The sequence below is a fragment of the Phaenicophaeus curvirostris genome, chromosome 17 (assembly GCF_032191515.1).
Source record: "Phaenicophaeus curvirostris isolate KB17595 chromosome 17, BPBGC_Pcur_1.0, whole genome shotgun sequence".
Lineage (NCBI taxonomy): Eukaryota > Metazoa > Chordata > Aves > Cuculiformes > Cuculidae > Phaenicophaeus > Phaenicophaeus curvirostris.
Window position 1 is genome coordinate 4,104,045 of NC_091408.1, and position 17,860 is coordinate 4,121,904.

Sequence of the window (17,860 nt, forward strand, 5' to 3'; positions counted from 1 at the left end):
GGGTGATGAGCAGCCTCTTTGCCGAGGCTGGAGCCGAGCGGTGTTTAGGATTAGCCGTGGATCTGCGCTGGGACCATGTGACTGCGGTGTACGTTGGGAGAGGAAGCCGTAGAGGTCAATGCAAAGGCATTGTGCCCGACTCCGGCAACGAGGGAGATCGCTATATGGCACAAGATCGCTTTTTTCCAGGCTCCTGAGCCTTTCGGTAGCTGTTTGGGCTGGGCAAAAGCGGCCCTGTAAGGTTAACAGCAGAAATTGAATAAGGAATGGCTCGTTTGTGGATGGGAAAAAAAAAAAACCGGTTTGTTTCTTTTTTTTTTTCCCCCAAATGCTTTGTAGATTTTTATTAATCACCATATCTGGCTCTTTCACTAAACCCACGTTTATTGGAATGGGAATAGTGTTTAGAGGAGTTTCAGGAAAACACAGAAAACGAGGTGAAAACAAGGAAAGAAAAAAGACTTGCGTGTTCAGTTATTTCAGCCTTGGTGTTTTCTCATGAAACTAAATTTTAAGCACTTTAATTTGACAGAGACTTCAATCCTATCATTTCCTCTCTGAACACAAACTGACAGACTCAAATTTAGATTATTGACTACCGAGGAATGAATAAAACTGGCTAATGCTTAGGCCTTTTATGTTCTTTCAGAACATCTAAATATGAAAGGGTAATAGAAGATAGTGAGCACTGTCTTACAGAATTTTTGTTAGTGATATATTTTCCATCCCACCTTTTGGAAACTGAAAATCCATAAGGATTTGAATTTTCTACTTTGAAACAACACGGCCCTCTAATACTCAACACTGCTCACAGACTGTGAATTTCCATGTTGTTTTCTAGGTTTATGAGCAATTTTCCAGCCTGTGACTTTTTGCAGTTTGGCTGCAACTTCATTTCTGGACTCCTTTTATTGCTATTAAATACTATCTGACTTGGAATCAACAACATCTTGGTAGGGAAAATACGAAAGGAGACATTAAAAAAAAGAAGGTATTTGGGAGGGAAGGACTCATATTTTGAAATGGAGCATATTGAGAGGCTAGACGGCTTCTTGGCTAGCTGGGATTTTTGAAGCATCTGAAATACCCCAGGGGCAGAAAAAGCTCTTTTCCTGCTTCTGAAGGTTAAAACAAAAAATAAAATAATCCAGAGCGGGCAAGAGGAGAGACGTGTAATTGCACGAGGAGAGGTTTTAATTGTGAGATGAAGGCGCAGGACCTTTTTTGAAGCCCACAAATTGACTGTCTTCATGACAGCATTGCGTATCATTCTGTCAACTCCGGCTCGGGATGTGGTTGCTAGGCAGCGGGCTCTTATGTACCTATAGTCTCTCTGATTTGCCAGCCTTCTGCAGACACATGGTAAGGTCCTTTCCAGCCTATCATCTAGAGGGACTTTTGCACGCCGTCTGCATACTGCTGAGATTCTCCCTACCTGAATGTGATGAGAAAAAGACACAGTTAAACGAGACCTTTTTTCTTTTTTTTTCTTTTTTTTTTTCTTTTTTTTTAAATCCTGTTCTGGTACTGGTTCCACAACCCACCCCCCTCCTCCACACACACACACACAAAAATAAAGCCATGAAACGGAGACCGGAACAAGGAAAAGAGGTTAGTGGGTTAAGTGGTGTGTGTTTCCTGCGTTTGCAAAGGTGCCTGTAGCGAGAGGGGCGGCTGTAATTCGGCCATTAGTTACAGATGGTGGCTGGAGGCTTGAGATTCATGCAGTGAGATGAGAGCTCGTGCCTCTCTTTCCAGTGATGCCGACTTTAAACTGCTTTGAAAACCTGAATCGAGACAGCGTAAAAAATAGTGGATTTAATACTTAGCGATGCTGCCAGCTGGTTCCTTTACGTGTTTTGATGCCTAGAAATGTGAACAAAAGGGAGTTAGTTTGCCAAATGAGGTTTCTGTCCCCCAGTCCTTGCAGAAGTGGCAAGCAGGTAAAGAACATACAGGAGGATTTTTAAAGAAACCGTATTTTTCGAAACTTTGCTTTTTGAAGCAATTTGTATACAACTTTTGGTGATGGTTGTGTCTCAGGTGGTGAAGGGTAGCATTAAACAGATCACCCCAAGGACTGGCAGTGGCATAAGAAATATTTCTAAACAGCATAACTTAATGTCTTTCCATTCCTTAACTCTGAAAGCTTTCCTTCCAGCTGAAACGTGCTTACAGTTACTTCAGGAGACAAATCCCAGTGCTATAAATGCAGAAACCTAATTGGTGGAAAGAGTATCTCACATGCAGCTAACATCTGCAAATGAAGATGTGAAAAATACTGTTTCAGACTGATTCGTTGTTGTCCCTCCCTCTGCTTACAGGTACTGTTTGATGAGTGTGAAAGGATGCTTCACTGATTTTCATATTGATTTTGGTGGCACTTCAGTGTGGTATCACGTTTTCCGTGGGGGGAAGGTAGGTGAACCTCCTTTGATGTTTGTTTTTATTTCTCTGTGCCTCTTATGGAGCGAAGGCATTGCTTTCTTTTTATTTTTCTTTTTATTTCGGGGAAGGGGGCCAGTCAGCGATCAGTCTGTATCAGCTGGTTGTGTTGATATACAGGGAAATCACTGAAGGAGAAGGACAGGATTCACCTTTATGAAGGAAACTAGTGATTTATTTGAAGTACCGACTGTGTAATTTGCTGGTGGTGGTGCTTTTAGGCTCCTTATTGCTGTGTGGTTTAGAAGTGTCTTGCAGTGAGTATGAGGCTGTGTGTACCCTTGTTGGGTCAGAGTGCCCTCAAGTCTCCTGTAGCTGGAGCTTCTGTTTCCTTTTAGAGACTCCATGTTCCTTTGGTGTGTGCACATGCACGCTGTGCTGGAACCGAAATACTACAGGATGCAGTAGTGTTAAAATACACATCAGATACGGCTACATTTGCATCTTTGTTGTTTTATGTTGCTTTTCCCAATTCTACTATAGACAGCGTATGGTGGGAACTGAAATAAATACAGCAGATGAAGATCTCTGGTACAGATATCTGCATAGTCCGATGAAGCTATATTGTACCAACGCACTGTTTTGAACTGAAAGTAAATTGTGCAGGCATCTTCTGAGTGAGATGTTGCATAGAAGAGAGATGACAACTGACAGTTATCTTGCTGCTTGCAGTACGTGGACTAATTGCTGCTGCTGGCTGCTGTGTGCCTCTGCGTACAACACCTGGAAAACCTGTATATGCAGAAAGCAGGCTTGATGTTATATGTTCATTTGTCTAACACGCGATAGCTTCGTTGGTATCAGCTATCTATTTTTGTTGACTATTGGTAATAATTCAATCTTCGTTTTATTTTTAGATCTTCTGGCTGATCCCTCCTACTCTGCAGAATCTAGAACTTTATGAAGAATGGGTTCTCTCAGGAAAGCAAAGTGATATCTTTCTGGGAGACAGGGTGGAACGATGCCAAAGAATTGAACTGAAACAAGGCTATACGTTCTTCATTCCATCAGGTATCACTTGTTAACTGGTTTCGGGATCAGTGGATGTGTTTGACTAAGTTCTCTGTAAAGCAATTCTTCACTCTAAACTTCATAATTACCTCTTTCTCTACTGTGGCAGAAGAAAGGCTAGGGGCTGTATGCACTTAATATTACAGAACTTAACCCATCTAGATTGATGAAAAATGTACTGTGAGGAAGTGTGTGCCGGGATCTCTCTTGCTGTACCAGGGAAAAGGAGAGAGGACTTGGTCTCTGAGGCTTTCAGTCCACCACTCCTGATCAGTGCTATACTGACTTCTGCTATTGTTAGCTTTCTTGGAAAAACAGTTGTCTGGGTTTATCATCTCTTCTGGCAGGTTTTACTTGCAGTTCAGTAATTTTTTTGCCTCTGTAGCCCAATGTGGGTCTTGATTCCTTGATGAAGTTCAGTGGGGAGCCTGGTGCATGGAAGAGCAGGCACTGTGCACCCTCAGGGTTGCTTCTTTATTTTATTCTTATAACTCTTTGCAATTTCTGCTGTTGGAGATTGTGCTGCATCTGGACAACTTCCAGTAGCCCACACTTAATTTTTACAGTACTGCCCACCCTAGTAGCTGTGTCGCATGACTCTTGCAAAGCAACCAAATAGTTGCTGCTTTGAAGGCTGGTGGCTTCATCCTTTTCTGCTCCTGCCTAAATTGGATTAAGGATGATGCAGTCTGTAACTCTCCTCATTTAAGATGATATCAGGCTCTGCTTTCTTTGGCTGTTAGGGAACCGTAAGTTTGTTTATAATATAACACATTGCCTCTGTTTAGTGGAAATTAACAGAGAAATAAATGTAAGTAGCCTTTCTATGTGACGGAAAGACAAGTTGGTGGTTTTTCAGCTCTAGAATTACTCCGTGGAGATAGGATTATTGTTTTTTAATCCTGGAGACAGAGAATGCAGGTCATACAAAGGTGGTGACAATGTTCTTGCCAGCTAGGGAATGTTGTTAGTATCAGTTGAAGGCCAGAGATTTGCACGTTTGTAAGTATTCCGTAAGAATCAGCCTGGGAGGTGACAGGCAAAATGACTTTGAGAGTGGAGAAGTTAATCCACGAAAGGAATTAGGTCTTCCCTTGGAACAGGTCAGGATGTGCTGTTACTGTTTGAACTGGCTGTTCGAGTGTGCCTGTGCTGTTTGCTTAGAACCTGTTACTGCTTCTTTGTATTTTCTCTTCATCCCCTGTGAACAGCCTCCTATGAGTATGTTAGTTTAGTCATGCTTAGCAGCTGGAATACAGCAGGTTGTGGGAGCTTGTTCAGGACACAGCTGTAATGTGGTGGCTGAAGTGATTCCAAATGTGGGGTTTGATGTTTCTGTTTTCTTAGGAAAGCCCAAGCTATGGAAATGCTAGGACCTCAGATGTTTTATGCTCCATGCCATATTTGAAAGGCATGTGTGAATAATTTCTCCATAAGCACCTCATGGGTTCACAAGTTTTTGCTCTGCTGTATTTTGTTTGGAAAACTTACTTGCAAATCTCTTTATTTTTGTGAAAGAACATTACTTCTATGTATGTCATGAGAGTATGGAAATGCCTAATTAAAGGCTGTTCCAGGTCAGCGAACTGAGCTGTGTAAAACAGGTCAATTCCTCCTGCCTCTTTTTTGTGGTTTGTGTGAGGATCACGTTAGTTGATGTCTGAAAATGTTCTGTATGTGTAAGTGTTCATAGTGTTTAGCTTCTGGTAATGGGTGCCTGTAAAATGAGTGTGTCCCATGCTCTCAATTGAGCCTGATGAACTCTTGACCGACCTCAACTCATCCACAAGGAGAATATCTTCTAACTACGAGTCTGGTCACAGGGTGTGTAAAGTGGCAGCAGTAGCGCTCAGCTGGACTGAATGGAGAGCGTTTCAGCAAAGGACCTTTCCATAAAATACCCTGCTCTGCTCCTGTTTTCAAGTCATTTTTGGAGGTGGTGCTAGAAGTGCTGTTATACCATAGCAGCGTAAGGGTGAAGTAGGTAGAGGAGGCTGTGACGAAACACGTGAGGGAGTGAAATCATAGGCTTGGGGGAGATAGAAGTTTTCTCTGAGAATCTAGGATCAGCAGTAGATCCAGTAAATCTCTGAAACTACAAACCACTTGGACCAGAATGGGAATTATTCTTACAGAAGGCATAATTATAGCGCTCACCAGGGCCTCAGGGTATTTTCCTCTCCATCACTGCCATCATCCTTTCAGGATTAAGTTTAAACCAGTTAATTTTTACCTGTGCTTCTAACCCTGCAAAGCACAGAGAGAGGCACAGTCACAGCTGGGGTATTGAGGAGAAATTGAGTGCAGTATTGTCAGCATAGTGAGTCATTATGGCCAACGTGCTTCTTGCAGCACTTCAGGAGTCCCCCCTGTATATGGGGTGGGGAGAAGTAAGCTGGAATTCTGAGGGACACTGTGTCTGGGGCCTCATGAGTCCTTTGGTTGGACTCGATGATCCGGTGGGTCTCTTCCAACCTGGTTATTCTATGATTCTATGATTCTATGAAGGAGCCAAGCTGTGCTGCTTGTGGCCCCAGAGAATTCTCCAAACAAGCGACGCACCGTTACAAGTTCTCACCTCCCACTTTACTGGTTCCCGCTGATGAGTCAAGGATGATCAACTCTGGTAAAGTCTGTGGTAAAGTGATAAAATCAACTAGGAACTTGGCCTTTTCCATGAATATAATTATCTAAACTAATGTCAGTAAAATTATTGATTAAGAAATAAGTCCTCGAGTAGCCAGGCCGTTTTGAGTGACTCTTGTCTGTTCTTTAAATCGGACAGTAATGGTCCCAGTAATAGACCACTGCATGGTCCGTAAAGGTCCGAGAAGTCACTGTGCATTTTTTATTTCTGAAAATTGAATAATGGGCTGTCATGAGATAGTGTGGAAGCTGCAGTGTGGTTTATTGGACATTCCCATGATCAAAATCTGGATAGGGTTAACTTACTGTCAGCTAGACATGATGTTCCTTTCTGGTTCCTCTTCAAACTTCTCACTGGTGTTGCTGCGTGCTATCTTAGAACAATCATGTTTCCCCTTGGATTTGGCAGTTTTCCACTGAACACTAAGTTATTTGTTTTACTTTCTTTTTCTTGTGTTCTTTATAATGCACTTTGAGGCCTTTGACGTGGAAACACACGTTACAATCTTTCATTCTTCGGCTCTCAAGAAATTAAGAGGCACAGTCTAACAAAATATTCTTGTTGATCTGCGGTGATTGTTATGGTAACATGAGAGTGCTCCAAGGTTCTTGCTTCCAGTCAAATGTAGAAATAATGACTTTTCTCAGATGAATGGTTTTGGGAAGGAAGGTGGACAGAAAGGGATGTTCTGAGCTACGTTCTAGGCAGCTGTCTGCCAGGATTCAAAAGTGTTCAAACCCTGTACCAGTGGTTGTCAGCAGGGTTCTGCCTGTTACAAGTGTGTGGTCTTAGGTCACCTCTGCTGTGCCAGTTGGTGTTTGATGAATTATTATGTAATGGGGCCAGAAGGAGCATATAGTCTTTAGATCAAGGAGAATGACAAGCTATTAAAATCTGACTGGTAAATTTTTTGCAGGCAGTTGTGCTAGCGCTGCGTAGCTGCCTGGCTATTTTTGGTTGCTGTTCACTTTTCTTATTTTGGTAGCTTCCACTGACATTAATGGAAGCTCCTTGCCTGGAACCTTTAGGGACCAAGCGGTGGAGGTAGGCAGAGAGGATCAGAGAGGAGAATTTTTGCCTCGAGTGTCTGCTTTTAGGTAGAAGTTGGCAGCGTAACGTTCGATTTTTAGTTCTGTTCCTCTGCTGTGCTCTGCCTAATTCTTATCAAATGATGTTAGGGTGAGAGTTGCTGTTTCGTTTATAATACCAGGACAAAAATATGATTTTTTTTTTAGTTTTAAGATGTAAGCATGATGTTTCTTTGCTATATGTGGTTGTGGGTACTATTATGATGCAGTCATTCTTCCTTTGAGATGAGAGAAATAATGTCTAATTTGCTGGCAGTGCCCACCATAAGGTTATCTCCTTAGTCAGTTTTTATTTTTGAGACATACATATTTCATCTTTTCCACCCCAAATTGCTGTAGAATTGTAGGAAAATGTGTATGCCTTCTGTATCACAAAGCAAAATATCTGTTCAGTTACTAATGGAAACAGATGCACCATGGTTTTGGCTTGGAGCTTGTAGTCTGTTTGCCCCATAGCTTTCTAAGTTAATATTCTTTTTTATTATTCTCAGATGGATGATTGTGTCCTTGAAGATACAGTAGGAATGTGGGGGCCCCTGAAATCTTCTAACAAGTTTGCAATGTTTAATAATACTTGTTTTATAAAACTGGAAAGATAATGAGATCATATCTTTCTTTTAACTGTGCAGAAAAGCTTTCGTTACTGTTAATTTTACCTTCTTGATTTACTAGAGATGATAACATCTAAATATTCAATTCTGTTTTAGGAGTGGTGGAATAATATGTAACCGTAAATGAGCTGAGACTGTTTCTGAGCCTCCTGAATAGAATCCCTGCTCAATGGTGGCTTGGCTTCATAAACTGGGATTGTTTGGGGAAGGAAAAGATGCTCATTAATCAGCAAGAATGAGGTGTGGTAGTGCCAGGGTTTATGTCCGCGGTAGAGAGCAGTCACTGGGGGAGAACTGATGCCAATCACTTCAGAGAGCTCTGTAGGGCAGGCTGGGTGGCAGGTATTTTCTGTGGGAGCTGGAGGATGCAGGCATACACGAGCAGACGTGACAGGCTCTCCAGCACAGAGCGATGTGATCATACATAGAATCATAGCATGGTTTGGGTTGGAAGGGTCCTTAAAGATCATCCAGTTCCAACCGCCGTGCTGTGGAGGGAGGTCAGACCAGTCAGTTGATTCAGAAAAAGTACCAGCATGGCTGAAGGTGAGATAGGCAGGATATTCTGGTGTGGATGGTACTAGAGCAATCTCCTTGGCCATCCTTCTTGTCTTAGGCTTTCGTGCACCCTGCTCCTATTCTGGAGGTCCATCTTCCTCTTTAAACACCCTTATGATTGGGAAACTTAGGAGATGGGTGTTCTTGTTTGGGAATGGTCACAGTGAACGTTCCTCCTTCTCAGTTTATTTCTGAGTTGCTGTTGTATCTAAGCTGTGGGAATGAACTGAATGTGCCATCCAAGCTTATCTGTTCTTGGAGCTTGTTTCCACAATAGATTACCCTCATGGAAACTGTTACCTGTTCTCTGTTCATCTCTGTGTCCTCCTACTTCTATTTTTCTGGTGCTGGCCTCTTCAGTTTTTCTCTGCCTTGTTAATATTAAAACAGGAGGTTTGGGAGTTTTTCCCCTCTGTAACACCTATGCCAGTCTTCGTGTGGTTTTCTGCCTCGTCAATTCTAAATTTTTTTTGCCTAATCTTGCCCATAGTGTCCTTCATCCCTAGATTTCACCTCTTGGCGCTTGTGTCTCTGCAGTTTCAATATTGCACGTGTGTTCCTCAGGCAAGTCAAAACTATTTTGGGATGCAGCGTGACTGAAACACGCTATACAGCAGCGTGGCCAAAAGCTCTCTTGTGAGCAGGTGACTTCTCTGTCAGAAGAGCTGGGAGCTGGATCCTGTGTGTGGGAGCACATGAACTGTAGGAGATCTTGGGGTTCCATGGGGCTTAGCTGTGTGCCTAGCTCAGCACCATTCAACCGCGAAGGGCTGGTACCCATGAGCATCATTCTTTCCCGTTTCTGAGCTATGTCTGGAGATCATCACTCTGCTTTGGCTGGGGGCAAGAACTTTTCTTCCAAGGACTTTACAGTTAATGACTTTGTTTGTTGCTTGGTCTCTGGTTTATTTTTATTTTCCCAACTCTGATGGTTTGTAGCAGTTTGTTGTTACAGGGTTCTGTTATTGAGAACTGTGTCATACAAAACAGTATTTTCAGTCTTGTTATTAGAAATACATGCATCTTGAGGTACCTAGTGTTTAGTTAGTTCAGAAGTTAGGAGTGGAAGGTACTAATTGTTTGTAAGGTGAGTTTAGACCTGGAAATCAGAGGTTGTCATGGATACTTCAGGGAAGACTTTCAGTTTGTACTTCTACCAGCTCTACAACAATTCAGGGTTGAAACTATCTTCATGTTTGTTTATCTTTTTGATGAGTTTGTGGTGTCTGGGACACTATTTGTCAGAGCACTGGCTCAAGCCAGTGGTAGATCCTTTCACACTTCTCCAAAAATATTGGGACTGCTACAGAGGAATTCAGGAGGTTATTAGTGCAAAGACCCCTAGCACCTCAAAGGACAGAGTCAAGAGGTCAGGGGAGGTGGGGTGAGCCTCAAACCCAAAGAGCAAGAAACAATGAAACCAAACGCACTCCAGTGTGAAATTCTCACTGAGGAAATATAATTTGTAGGAGGAGGAGGCTGCTGTGTGGTTGTAGTAAAAGCATGCATCAACTGCATTGATCAGACTTTGTTTTATTTATTATAAAATGAAGGATAAATCCTTTCTACATTTCATATAGGACCAGAAAGCCAGGTCTCAGCTCAGTTAGATCTTTGATTGCCTATTGGAAGCAGCGGCCTCAACTTGCTTGACCTTGCATCTTTTTTTCCTTCTCAAAGAGTAGGATCAGAAAGATTATTTATTTTTCCAGTAGTTTGCGCTTAGTACAAACTGATGCATTTCATGTGAAGTGGTGAACTACTTCAGCCGTGAAGAGTTTTTATAGTGTTGATGTATGTAGCTGCCACACTGCCATTCCATGAAAAGAGACAATTCCTCTCTAGTTGGTTGTTCTTGATTTGGAGGTAATAAACAGGCTGGATCATTGTGAGTGACTCTAACTGAAACGATACTAACTGGAGCAGGAAAGATGCAATAGTACCAAGAGCTAAGAGAGCTGTGAGCCACCTGCTTCATTATATGCATCACATTTATGATGTGGAATCAGACCTGTAAATTGACTGAGCACTGGAACAGGTTGCCCAGAGGAATTGTGGATTCTTCATCCTAGGGGATGTTGAAAAGCCGTCTGGAAGTAGTTCTGGGCACCTGGCTCGAAGTGGCCCTACTCAAGCAGGGGAGTTGGACCTCCAGAGGTTCCTTCCAACCTGATCCATTCTGTGATTGTGAAATTCAGAAAAATGTATCTGGAGTGTGATTTCTCTTTCCAGGAAGAAAATTCTTGTGCTAGTTTCTTTTCCTTCTTATCTCTCTCCTACCAATATGCCCCTAAATGAAAGCCCCGATTCTGCCATCTGCTGTGGCTCAAGGACTTCTCAGATATAACTTTGCAGGCATTAACACACTAAAGGTTGTTGCAGAGGAGAGCTTTCGTTGCTGCTAGCTGGGGAACCCTTCAGGCTGAATGGCATTTTCCTGCTCCCTCCCTGATCTTGAAGCGAAGGAAAGCTGCCACAGCTTTAATGGGAGGTACTGCACAGTTAGGAGAAAATTGACTGCTCCCTCTGTTGCTTTGCTGTCTGCTGGTTTATAAATTGTAATGCTTTTCATTAAAAAAGAAGGAGAAAAAAAAAAGCACTGGGTCTCTGTGGGTCCCAGATCATTAGCAGGATCAATTCCTGTTTCACTGCAGAGATCAGAGGCTACAGTCTTGCATAGCCAGTCCTTCAGCTGCTGACATACCAAGCAAACAATGCAGAAGCAGAAGAGCTGGTTTGTGGCTGCCTGAATTGCTATGCCTGAGTTTTTGTTGTCGTAGAATATTTTTCCCTCTCTTTTGGAGCCTGAGAAATTAATTCAGTCCCTTGCAGTATTGGGTTGGAACAATCTCATCCTCTCCAGTACTAGAAGCATTAAAATCTCTTAACTTGGGGCTTGCAGTGAAAAAACACTTTTTGGTATCTTCAGGAAGTTGATAATGGGATAGGAAACCTTCACTTTTGGGGGAGGGCTGGTAATATGGAATTGTTGGCATCTGAGGATGTGTGCTCTGGTGCTGGTGTGAAAACACCTTGATGTGACTTGGTCCAGTTGCCCAGCCCTAGCCCACCACTGTGGCTAACACGATTCGCAGAGGTGCCAGTTACATCTGAGAGCCAAATGTATTAAACCGACCCAATTCACTCCTTAGTCATGGATGTGGTTGAGTCACAAGCTTGCATGTTCTCAGTAAACACTGCAACTCTTCTGTGAATAAATAGAAGAACCCGATTTACAAAGGGTTGTAAGGCTGTACATCATAAGGTGCCATGCTGGTATGACTAGTCTTAAAGTGTGGCTATGAGCACATAATTTAACCTTTCACTGCTTTAACCTCTCATCCCCTGCAGAATGGGGTTCATGGCATTGTTAAAATTTGATTATCAATTGCTCTGTAATGCTCTGTGGCATGAGACGTTCTCAGTACTTTGCTTTCCCTCCCTAGGGTGGATACATGCGGTTTATACTCCGGTAGATTCTCTGGTGTTTGGTGGAAACATCCTGCATAGCTTTAATGTTCCCATGCAGCTTCGCATCTATGAAATTGAGGACAGAACAAGGGTAAGGATGCTTGATTCTCTTTCTAACTGAACAATCCTTTGTGACTATGATCGGTCGTAGTCTCTTTCTCATATTCCTTTCTGACAAACAAGAACTGACAGGATCTCCGTGTCAGAGTCGCTGAAACAAGAGGTAAATATGAAGTAATGAGACTTTGAAATGCTGGCTATTTTTAGTGGGATTTACTCATCTGTTTTTCCCCTGCTTCCCACAGACGTGTCCCTTCTGTGTCTTTTGTCTGCCTGATAAACTTTCATAAACACCTTCCCTTTTGCACAGAAGCACACTGTGCTTTGCAGACTGTTGTACCAATACTTCTGGTAACCCCCCACTGATCATCCCTCTGTGCACAGCTGGAACGGATACCCGAGCCTGAGGAACAGGGCTGGGAGGGTTCTCCTGTCCACAGGGGAACTGACAAAGCTGCACACGAGTTGCATTTGGAACAACATCACCTGTATTGTTCAGGATTTTATTCTACGATCACTTGATATTACGCAAGAATTTCTTGGGACAAAGAGCTGGGGACACACTCACATGTTAATCTGAACATTGTGATGTTCATCTGGCTGTAGCATCTACCTGAGTGTTCATCTTGCCTCTGGGAGTGAAAACTCCTATCCTTGATTATTATTGTCATATACTTTGCTCTCATAAAGCAGCAGAACCTGAAGGAAATGCCCCTGCTTTAATAGGCCATTAAATAAGCCGTGCAAGGCAATTTTAGTGTTCTGGTGTGAATGTGGACTAGTGGTTTGTGCAAATTCAGACAGGGACTTTTTGTGGCTGGTTGTTTTGGAGGCATTGCACTGAGACAGTGCTGGTGAACCACTGGCCCCGGTGCCGGCCATGGTGCCAACAGAGATTTAGGCTGGCAAAACAGCACGAAGTTGCAATTCTTCTTCACTAGAAAGTCTTAAAATAGTATAATCTTGGGCATCACTACAGTTCATTGTTTTTACAAGAGGGCACAGTTCTAGCTCCAAGGGGCCTCTTACCTTAAATCGCTGTCTTTGCAGCGAGTGTGCAGAGGCCTGAAGCAAATATGGATTGTTTCAAAATGCATCTTTGATTTGGGGAGAGAAAGGGTGTCCTACTCCCATTTGGAAGTCCCAAACCAGACCGTTACTCTTGTTGGTTTTGTTTTAGATTTTCTTCGAAGTGTGTGTAGTTCTTTATAATTTTCCCTCAAAAAAAATACTTGAATGCTTTAAAAAAGTCTAATGAAAGCCAACAGCCCAGAGTTCCAACAGCTTCATAGAAACAATTTGAGTGCTTGTGTGTTGCTATGTGCTAGCAGTGTGTTATGCACAGCCTGTACCTGTGTTCCCTGACTTGTGCTCGTAGGCAACCGCAGGATAACAAAGCTGTCTGAACAATCATAGCGTAGTGAGAATTTCTAGACTGAGAGAAAACATGAGCTGTTCAACTAAGGCATACGGAAGTTTGATAAAAGGCAGGAAAATCGTTACTGTTATTTAGACTTGTATTGCTAGGACGAGGGGCAATGGGTATAAACTGGAGAGGGGAAGATTTAGACTAGACGTAAGGAGGAATTTCTGCTATGAGAGTGGAAGGCACTGGCACTGGTTGCCCAGGGAAGCTGTGGCTGCCCCATCCCTGGAGGTGTTCAAGGCCAGGTTGAATGGGGCTTGGGAAGCCTAATCCAGTGGGAGGTATCCCTGCCTCTGGCAGGGGGTTGGAACTGGATGATCTTTAAGGACCCTTCCAACCCAAACTGTTCCATGATTCTGCGATTGAGGAGTAAGAACACCCACCCACCCCCGCAACCTAAAAATATCACGCAGGAATCTTGAAAGGGTAAATGTTTTCCAAATAGGATTCTAGTATGTGCTACTTCGTGTGCTTTGCCAATCAAATTGTGGTATTTCTTTGTTCAAATAAGTCTGTCCGTACGCTGGCGAATACACAGACTCGGTGCAGTGTGTGGTTCACCCAGACCTGCCACTTTGAACGTACTGCAAATGAGTTTCTCATCACTATTGATCTTTCCATTGTATATAGCACAGAAGTAAATTACATGATGTGATTGACGAAGTAATTTGCCACACTCAAATGAAAGAGTAATACAGGTGTGTTTCCCCTCCTCACTTTGCACAGGGCGATTTTATGGAGGTTTCACTGTGTTTAGACGTGCTGTATATTGCTTAAGCATCTTTGATTGTTGATATTCAAAGTCATTTTTATGCTAGGTGTAGTTGTTATTGTCTTAGCAGCTAAGACAAGAATAAATAGATGGTTGAAACAGTAATGCTGATTTACAGCCTGATAAAATTGCCTGGTTTATATACTTGTCATGCTTATTCTAGTTTAATTTCTCATATCCCTGGGAGATTTTTAAGAAGGTTATAGCCATTTAAAAATAGTTTTAAGGAGTAATAAAAAACATGTCTATTGTAGGAAACAGCTCCTAATGTGCAATTGAGATAAACAAATATTCTCTAGCCTTACGGTTTGTAGAGACTCTCATTTTGCAGTCTGGCTTTCCGAGAGGCCAATTAAGAGGCAGTCAAATAGGCCAAGCTGTTGAGCTCGCTTCTAGACCAGCTTGAGTAACTGCAGAGCAGGCTGCCATGCAGGGATTCATCATCTTGGCACAGGGGTGGTACAGCTCTGTGTTACTGAAGAGGAAGGATGTGTCAAACTTACTCCCAACTCATCTAAATTTAACTACGTTAAAATACTCAAACATGGATAGCGGCAGAAGCACTCAAAATACATACGTAAGGTGGTCACTCACAGATGATGGTGTTTGCAGATGATGGTGATTTTGTTTTCCAGAGTGTAAGATAAAGTGGATAGATTTATTATTTTGGAAATAATCATGGATTGGTTTTCAATATTATGATTAGATTGATTAAACAGAGGTGGAGTTCATATTGATTTTAAAAGGCATTGTGGAAGAGACCAGTACTTTGTTGAGGAAAACGTGTGCCTTGCTTGCTTAGGGGTTTTTGTTTTGGTTTTGGAGGGGGATATAAGTCTAAAATCATTTCACTTTGTACTGGAGAAATGGATTGTATTCCAGAGAGGATTCTTCTTGCTGTACAGGAATAATTAAAAAATTTATTCAGTGGATTGTAAATTATTAATCACAGAAGTTAGAGCTGGAAATGCCTATTAGATGATCTGGTGTATTTCCCTGCTTGTGGGGGATTCAGTCCTCTGGCAGTGTCTGTAGCAGATATTACACTTTAAATTCATCACAGAACACTTTTAATTTCTTTCTTTTATTCTTCTCCCCCTCCCCACGAGAGTTCATTGACTGTAAGTGTACAATGGTAAAAGTATGGACACGTACAGAATGCACCTCACATCCATTATAATTAATAAATGTCCAAGGATTTCATAACGAACTTGCTCCTCTTTTTTTTTTTCCATAAGGCAGAGTTTAAAGGAATTTTAAAGCACTGTTAGATGTGCTTTACTGGCAAAAGGTGCTGTAGATCTTTGCGCAGCATCTCTTGCTGCATATGGTAGCTCTTGTGAAGGTTTGTAAAAGCAGAGCCTTCTCAGGCCAATAGCGAATTACAGAGGCAGGGAGGGATTTGCTGTGGGTTGGAACATTGTTAGTGAGGCAATTAGGAACTCAAATTGAATATTAAAGATTGATATATGTAATGGGAGCACTGCATGCATTACTGCCTTGTCTTTCACATTGAATTAACATTGGTAACAACTAAATTTGGTGAAGCTCAGAATCTGTCAACAAATGTTGAGCAATGATGTCTTTAATATTCCCAGGCATGTGGCTGAAAACCTTTTGAAGGCTGAGGGGTGGAAGGCGGCTTCCTGTTTGTAAGTCAATTCTTTGCAAATTTTGTTTCCTGCAGTGCTCTCTTGGAAAAATTTGAGTTCCTTTATTAGCATATATTTCAGCATGGCTAATGTCCCCTGTGTTCCGTAATAGCGATAAGTGACTCCATCTCTTCCTTACGACAAATAACTAAACCGAAGGAAAAATATTCTCCAATGCCAAAAGGCCCTGGGGTTAAATGTTCTCACGTTTAGGGGGATGTTGTTCGGTTGTTTGGGTTTTGCTTTTTATCTTTTCCTTTCCTTCTGTTTTCTGGTGTGTGCGCTGAGTAACAAACAGTACAGGGACCGTATGAAAAGGTTCAGCCTCGCTGGGTGCGTGACCCGTAGCAACAGATGAGCACAGTCCGGATTTGCCAGCTACATTTGTGTTGAATTCAAGAGATCTAAATTTTGGGGAATCGCCATGAAGTATTTAAATCCTACCCTGCGATACGTGTAGTGGGCAAACACAGTGTATTTTCCCTTTGTTACATTTGGTTTTACTGTTATAAGTGTTTGCTTTCCCTCTGCCCTGGGAACAGAGACAAGTCCTTTGACTGTCCACCCTGGGACAGTTTGCAGGTCTTGGTGTTCCAGTAAGTCACTCATGTGCTCAATGCTTAACGTTGCCACACAGATGTTTAGACAGTGCCTGCTTGGCAGAGCTGGATCTGAGTTTAGAGGTGCTGGGTTAGTGCTTCTGTTTAGACTTCACTGGTTTTTTGTGTGATCGGGGGTGGGAGTTTGATTTGTTTTTTAGAAAGGGCTTTCTGAGTCAATACTCCTTTCTGGTGCAATCCAGCTTTTCATTAAAGGTGGGTGGACACCTCTTGGCTAGGTGAGCAGTAAATGTGCACAGGGTATCTTAAAGTACTTCCAATAATCACAGTGCAATGCACGCATGCAAGCCTGCAAAATGCAAATTTCTGTGCCATGAGGAGAAAGGAGTGGACAGTGTAAGTATGAGTGCATGCAAGATGCGTGGCATCCATTTTTAACAAGTCACAATAAATATCCTTGTGATTTTGTGTTTTAGGAGCTTCCCAGATTCTTCCTTAGTACAGAGACCTGCCATAGATAAAAGCTGTGCCAGAAAAGAAGGAAGCTCACTTTGTTTTCTTTTGAATCTGGAATAATCTCACAAACACGTAGTGCGCGAGAATAAGCTTTTCGTGTGAGAACAACAGGTCTGAGATGTAAGAAAAAGTGCACAGCTTGACAGGATCTTTTGTCAAAATCCTGCTTTTCTATGCTGTTTGTGGCAAAAGCGAACTTGCTACCAAAATATTAAGTTTAAACCACGTAAGAGATATTCACTTCTAATATGTAGTTAGCAACAATAAAGGATTTGTGTGATCATTTATTTAATCAAATTGTCGTGAATACCGTTGGAAAAGATGTATTTCCTGCTTGATGTATTTTAGGTAATGCTGCCATTTTGATAAAAATCAAGTGATAGCATTCAGGAATTTTAAAACCCACCTTTATTTTAACTTGACTTTTAGTGACGAACATCTGTATGTGACCACCCTATGTTTATACAGTGGGTAAATCAAGCCGTAGGGGCCATCCATCACTTTCATGATTTCACAAGAACACAAACCCTTTCCTCTCCCACCACCCCAAGAGGATACAAATTAGTGAACCAAGAAATGATGCTATCATGGCAGGCAGGCAGGCAGGCTCCTCATTTGGTATGCTGGAGGCGTACATCTCGCTCGGCTCCCACCCTCACTCCCCTCCCCCTCCTGCATACTGTTTGCGCTCTTGATAACACGATGAAAATGATGACTGGCCCTTGTGCTGCAAACTTCTCTCCCTTCCCCATGGACTGACAGTCTTGATCTTGCTTTCAGGTGCATGCCAAATTCCGTTATCCTTTCTACTATGAAATGTGCTGGTATGTTCTGGAGAGATACGTGTCCTGTGTGACCCAGCGCTGCCACCTCAGCAAAGAGTACCAGAAAGAATCAATGTTAATTGGTGAGTGAATCCTGTGAGTGCGTATTCAGAACAGATGCTAGCACCGTGGGCTGGTTACTGCTTTGGTTTCTGCAAAGCAGATTATAAATCGCGGTGGAGAACTGCAGGAATTCTAATGAACTGTTTCCTTATTTTG

The 17,860-nt window shown here is 42.4% G+C and overlaps 1 protein-coding gene across 11 annotated transcripts in view; it reads left to right on the forward strand.

Moving 5' to 3' along the window:
* Positions 1–17,860, forward strand: part of KDM2B (lysine demethylase 2B) — a 115,307-nt gene that overhangs the window by 44,088 nt on the left and 53,359 nt on the right. For 10 of the 11 annotated variants that reach the window (XM_069870951.1, XM_069870953.1, XM_069870954.1 and 7 more), the window contains 4 exons: positions 2,325–2,418; positions 3,303–3,456; positions 11,807–11,922; positions 17,598–17,724. In XM_069870951.1, coding sequence (XP_069727052.1) covers positions 2,325–2,418; positions 3,303–3,456; positions 11,807–11,922; positions 17,598–17,724 — 491 coding nt within the window. Of the gene's footprint in view, positions 1–1,484; positions 1,612–2,324; positions 2,419–3,302; positions 3,457–11,806; positions 11,923–17,597; positions 17,725–17,860 lie in introns of those variants that run through there. The other variant, XM_069870956.1, reaches the window with a different exon arrangement.